At 35.5% G+C, this 6,373-nt stretch overlaps 1 protein-coding gene across 1 annotated transcript; it reads right to left on the reverse strand.

The window, feature by feature from the left end:
* Positions 1 to 212: 212 nt before the first annotated feature.
* On the reverse strand, positions 213 to 4,244 carry LOC110452631. Its single transcript, XM_021501266.1, has 4 exons — positions 4,140 to 4,244; positions 2,111 to 2,216; positions 1,290 to 1,447; positions 213 to 487 (listed from the first exon to the last, which is right to left on the reverse strand). The coding sequence occupies exons 1-4, from the start codon at positions 4,219 to 4,221 to the stop codon at positions 381 to 383; spliced, it is 453 nt and encodes a 150-aa protein (XP_021356941.1). The 5' UTR covers positions 4,222 to 4,244; the 3' UTR covers positions 213 to 380.
* Between the last annotated feature and the right edge of the window lie 2,129 nt (positions 4,245 to 6,373).

The raw sequence follows: 6,373 nt of genomic DNA on the forward strand, positions 1-6,373 counted from the left end.
TCAGGGGTTACGCTCACTTACGCTCTCTACATCCCTGGAATATGTCATAGCAAAATTGATGGTTCAGTGTGCGCCACCTTGATGAGACGAGTTTGACGTAATGAAAAGAATCTCGCGGTCGCGTAACGGTAAAATTTGCCTGGCTTTTAAGTTGGGTGTCGCTCCTCTGTTATATTCAAAGGACAAGTATCAGCCTGTCTAATGGTCAGGGTCCGAGACCAATCAAACAGCTATCTTTTTGCCTTCATTTTTGCTATGACATAGTCCAGGGGTGCAGAGAACATATGGAGGTAATGTATGTCTTTTAGAGTGTCTGTAGCGGAACCACAGTGAGTGGGACGGAAAGAACGCCATCGTGGAAGGTACTTTGGATTATCTGTTTAGGTCGGAGGAACGTCGGTGTTGTATATCTTCCATTCCTGTCCGTTTAAGTATGAAGGTGGGCGGTTGGATGGGTACTTCTCTAGAACACCAGGGGCCACAAGGACTGCAATATCATATCAGACAATTAGAGATGTACAGCCGGGCGTTTTTATATAATCTGAGACTTTTACAATATTGATACAACTACAAATATAAGCCTGTTACATACCAGATAATGATTACGGTCTGTTAATTACTAGTCATACAGGCACGGATGCTACTACATTATGATTTCATGTACGTGAGCCCGTCGAAATAAGCTTCCATAAAGTTCACATTTTTAGCGTATTGTGTAAATCTTAGATTACTTTACATTATGCAGACTCGTTCAATATTCACAAATTTAAATCGCAATCAGGTCGACTCATCTATCTCACAAGTCATAAATCATTCAGTAAATTCAATTCATGATAATCAATTATTTTTTGAATAATGTAAACCAGTCGGAACTCGTGCTGAATTTAACATTACTGGTAGATCTAAATTGACTTTTTTCAGAACATATCAGAATCGGAGTCCTTCGTGACATAATTTGATCTGCAATGCAGGCTTTACTTGATAATAGTTCACCTGTTTAATCATGCAGCAATATTTGATTTTATCAGACAAGATCAAAATATAGATGTATCAGCTCTTGTCAGATGATAATACGATATCATTACATTGTTTCCTTTCCTGACGTCACAGGTATACCCGTTTTACCTGTCAGAATACCGTAATGCATTTATTTGATGATGTGTTGACGTGTTTAAAAAAGTTTCCATAGAAACTAGGGAAGTTATAAGAAACTCTTTTGTCATTTTTTGAAATAAATAACAAAGAAACGTCAAATAAGGACAGAAACAGAGAAATAAATTCGACCCTACCATAAGAGACGGACGACAACTGTTTTGTATCGGTAGATACTTGCGGCTTGATGACAGTTTTTCTCCTGTTCCGTCTCTTCATTGAGTGAACAATACAGTAAGCGATGAAGACGATGGCCAGCGCTATACCCAGTACAATCATGATGAAGGCCACAGGGCTGTAAACAAAACCATGCATTTGTTCAGTACAACTTCGATGAAGTCCACAAACATTTACAAAACATGACATAAGCAATTACAATTATCACCACAGAACTGAAAAAAGAAGAACATAGCCAGTATAATCAAAATTAAGCAAACTCTTTAAAGATAATTATCAGTTGCGACATTTGAACACCGCACAATCAGAAACATTCCAACAAGACCATATTAATTACATCCCGAATGAAAGTCACAAGGCTTTAAACTTAGCGGTATAAGTTAATTACAGCTTTAAAAAAGTTGTTGAAGGAGGAGCTTCTTAACAATTATATTATGATAATTTAGAAGCTGGGCAAAACGTACAAAAAATAAAATGTCATTATGGTGCCCTCGAGTACCTATGGTCCACCAGAAGTGTGAAAATGCCGTTTCCTTTGTTATTGTATTTTCATCGTTACAGGAATCGAATCGACACAACCTGTCACTAAGGTTAGACACAACCTGTCACTAAGGTTCGACACAACTTGTCACTAAGGTTCGACACATCCTGTCACTAAGGTTAGACACAACCTGTCACTAAGGTGAGACATTACAATAGTTCATTGATTTATTGGTTGATGTCAATTAAATTGTTGATTTAAAAATCGATTATGTACATCACGTTGACCAAGGATACTTACTGGAATGGACAGCAGGAAACATTGTTTTTCCAATGATCACCACAACATCCGGTCGCACACTCCTTGACTCCATCCGGTGTCTGGCAGTATTCCTTGGTGTTAACTCCTGGTGTGGCGAAACAACCAATAAACAAAATATAATAAATTCTGCATACTGAACTACAGAATTAATTTAACAACTGTGTAAGAGCAAACAAAGCCATTGTCAAAATTACAATATTTTCAGCAGACTAAATTACATATACATATGCAAATGTACCCGGATATTGGACTCTAAAACTGTAAATCACTCTGTTTATGTCTCTCACACTTTTTGCATTCATGTCTCTCTCTATTTATGTCTCTCACACTTTCTATATTGCTGACCCTCTCTGCTTGTGTATCTCACACTTTCTATATTTCTGACTCTCTGTTTATGTTTCTCACACTTTCTGTATTCTTGTCTCTCTCTGCTTATGTCTCTCACACTTTCTATATTTCTGACTCTTTCTCGGTTTCTCTTAGTGTGTTCCCTTTACATGTCGTGTCTTTTTTCTACATTTTTGTCTTTGTATAAGGCTTGTACACCAATTTACTGACAACACACGCATACCGTTTTAAATATGTCATAAGAATGCCTAGCAACCTAGTAGGTATGCATAGATACCATGGTTACGCCGGTCGTTATGTGTCTACATATACCATGGTAACGCCGTTCGGTATGAGTCCATACATTTCCTGTTAACCTGAGTAAGCTTCTTTAGTTATCCAGTTAACCCGTGTAAGTGTCCGTAGTTTTCATGTTAACTACAGTATATGTCACCGGTGTGTATACACAAATACAATGGTAACCCCGAATGGTACATGTCCTTATGTTTCATGTTAATTGTTTATAGTTATCCTGTTAACCTGAGTAAATGTCCTTAGTTATATCCTGTTAATCTGAGTAAATGTCCATAGCTAATCTGTTACCTGAGTTAGTGTCCATAGTTGTCCTGTTAACATGAGTATGTGTCCATTGTTTAAATGTTAACCTGAGTAATGTCCATAGTTATCCTGCTAACCTGAGTAAATGTCCATAGCTATTCTGTTAACCTGAGTTAGTGTCCATAGTTATCACGTTAACCTGAGTTAGTGTCCATAGTTGTCCTGTTAACCTGAGTATGTGGCCATTGTTTAAATGTTAACCTGAGTAATGTCCTTAGTTATCCTGCTAACCTGAGTAAATGTTCATAGCTATTCTGTTAACCTGAGTTAGTGTCCATAGTTATCACGTTAACCTGAGTTAGTGTCCATAGTTATCACGTTAACTGAGTAGGTGTCCATAGTTATCCTGTCAATCACGATATCTGTCACTATCTGTTTGTATAAACAGATACAATGGTAACCACGGAATTTTTCCACAGCTACCCTGGCTGGTAACCAAGGTATGTGGCCACAGTTACCATGACAACCCGGTATGTATACACAGAAACCTTGGTAACTCCATTTTTTAAAGACAGTTACCATGGTAATACCTCCATGTGTCGAAACATAACCTGGTTACCTCTTTATGTGTTCACATACCGGCTAAAATACTTTGGTTCAGTGTAATATCAGAGTACAACAAATGTTTTGTCTTCCTTATGAAATAATAAATCACCTGATCACACACTTCATAAAAATGCTACTACTTCATGCTTTTATTTGTTAAGAGAACAATATATCCTGCATGTTTACCACATACATGTACATTCAAACAGAAACGAAGGCACAATGTAACATTTTATATAAAATGTACTGTTTTTATCATTATCTGATGTGACAAGGGACTTACTTTCAATGTTTTATCCATTAATTCACCTAAATCATGGCGCAATATATATTTTTTTTAATAAGAATTTTAAAATAAAGATATCGATTTTTTTATAATTTGACTGCCGGTTTCGTGAGCGACCTTAATAAAGTATTTAAAATGATTTGGTCCATTTATACAGAATATAATACAGCTTCTTTAATTAAGTGTTGTTGTTTAACATGGTTTTAATATCTTGAATATACCAGGACTTACCTTTGTAAAGATTGAAAAGCACATAAATAAGAAATGACAAACTCCCTTTCCCTGCTTCACAGTAACTTGTATTAACTCCCATGTTGTAACGTGTTATCTAATAGAAATGTGAGTTCCTAACTGATCAGGCAATACTACATGTCTGTAATATATGTAACCGGATTTAGTGTCGGTCGTCATGGGTACACTACACACATTACCGCTACTATTTAATATAAGTACGTATCAAATGAGGACATCGATCATGCCCTTTCACCTGTACTCCCGCCTAAAGGTGAACAAGCTAAACAATCACTATTATTGGATCAATATTACAAAATTAAAAACACACAAAATTATCTTTTTCTTTAAATCTCAAAACATCAATACTTAAATTTATGAATATTTTGCCTTCAGCACCTTGTCGCTTTATGTTACTGAATTATTTCATGTACCTGGTATTTAAAGTGACTATTAAAAAGGTAATTTTAATAATAAATGATTGTTCATTTGTTATCAGAATGCCTCGGTCTATTTGGTAATAACTGTGTATTGTATTTACTTTTGTACATAGTACACAGAGGAAATCAAAACTGAAAACCCTATTTACTTTCTTCATAATAGGATTACTATCCATTTTGATTCATTTTATCGGATATATTTATAACTTTTTTTCTAATTAAGTACAAAATCCTGTTGTATCAAGTTTGTGAACATAATGATACGTGAAGTCAAATTTTAAAATTAACATATGTATTTAAATATAAATACCAAAATATGGGTATAGTTGTGAATGTTAGTTGGAAGTACCAAAATAATGGTATAGTTTCCCGACGAGTTGTATGTTTTGTTTACAATTTAAATAATCGTGATAATATTTCTGGTTCAGTTCTATGTTAATGTATCATTAAAGGTATTACTACGCTGTATATGCATGGGTATTTTTCACATTAGCGGTGATATTATTTTACCATTTAATTTAATTCATCTTTTACGTTCTACGGAAACGCCAATCCATCCTTTCATTGTACCTACTGCATCTCATACGATAGAAATAGTGGACATGTCCTATGAAATATTGTGAGAAGTTTTAATGCCAAAAAAGGCCTAAAACAGACTTAAACTTGAAGAACAGACAGTATGAGTTTTTCTTAAAGGGTTGGGTCTAACAAGCTAAATAAATATCTACTTTCATTCAAAAATTAACGAAAAAATTGAAAAGATATACCAGATATAACACTCCTGTCGTGGAGATTGAGTTAGAAATCAATGACGACAAGACAATAATGGGAACTGAAAATACATCAGAACAACAGGAAAGATATCAACAGAGACTGAGGAGACATAAAAACAACATGAAAGATATCAACAGGGACTGAGGAGACATCAGCACAACAGGATAAACATCAACAGGGACTGAGGAGACATCAGCACAACATTAAAGACATCAACAGGGACTGAGGAGACATCAGCACAACAGGATAGACATCAACAGGGACTGAGGAGACATAAAAACAACATTAAAGACATCAACAGGGACCGTGGAGACATCAGAACAGCAGGAAAGACATCAGCACGGAGCGTGGAGACATCAGAACAGCAGAAAAGACCTCAACAGGGACTGAGGAGACATCAGAACGACAAGAATACATCAGCAGGGACTGAGGAGACATCTAAACAACAGGAAACAAGAATCGAGAAGACCGCATAACAAGTAAAAAGGTCGTGATGATGACTGCACATTTTCGCTGTCTTACGATAATATTTCGATACTCAAAATGCATATCAACATTATGATATGTGTATGAATTGTGTGCGAGATTAGTCTAGAAGGTAGTCAAACACAAACATAAGGTCATCATTACATTCTTAGTAAACATGGTATAGCACAGAGGTAGACACAATTGCTGGTCCGTACAATCCGATTCCCACCGAACAGATAGAAATCTGTCACACATGAAATAGCAGCCGAGTTATTTTTCTTCTTCAATTAAAAAAAAAAAAAAAAGACAAACTTCAAAAATCGATCACTGTAAAATGAATCGTATCTTAAAAACCACGACATATTTCGAATATTTATTAGATTTAAAATACCCTTATATATGGTTCACTAGCTTTAACGAAGTCTATCATCACATCTGTACCAGTAAAGACCTATCAAGAGTAAAAGATTTGGTACGTAAACTTATTTTTAACGCTTAGAACGGCATTCTAAACTTCAATGGTGAACGTACAATGTGTTACATTTCATTATA

This window comes from Mizuhopecten yessoensis, unplaced genomic scaffold (genome assembly GCF_002113885.1).
Source record: "Mizuhopecten yessoensis strain PY_sf001 unplaced genomic scaffold, ASM211388v2 scaffold6779, whole genome shotgun sequence".
Classification (NCBI taxonomy): Eukaryota; Metazoa; Mollusca; class Bivalvia; order Pectinida; family Pectinidae; genus Mizuhopecten; species Mizuhopecten yessoensis.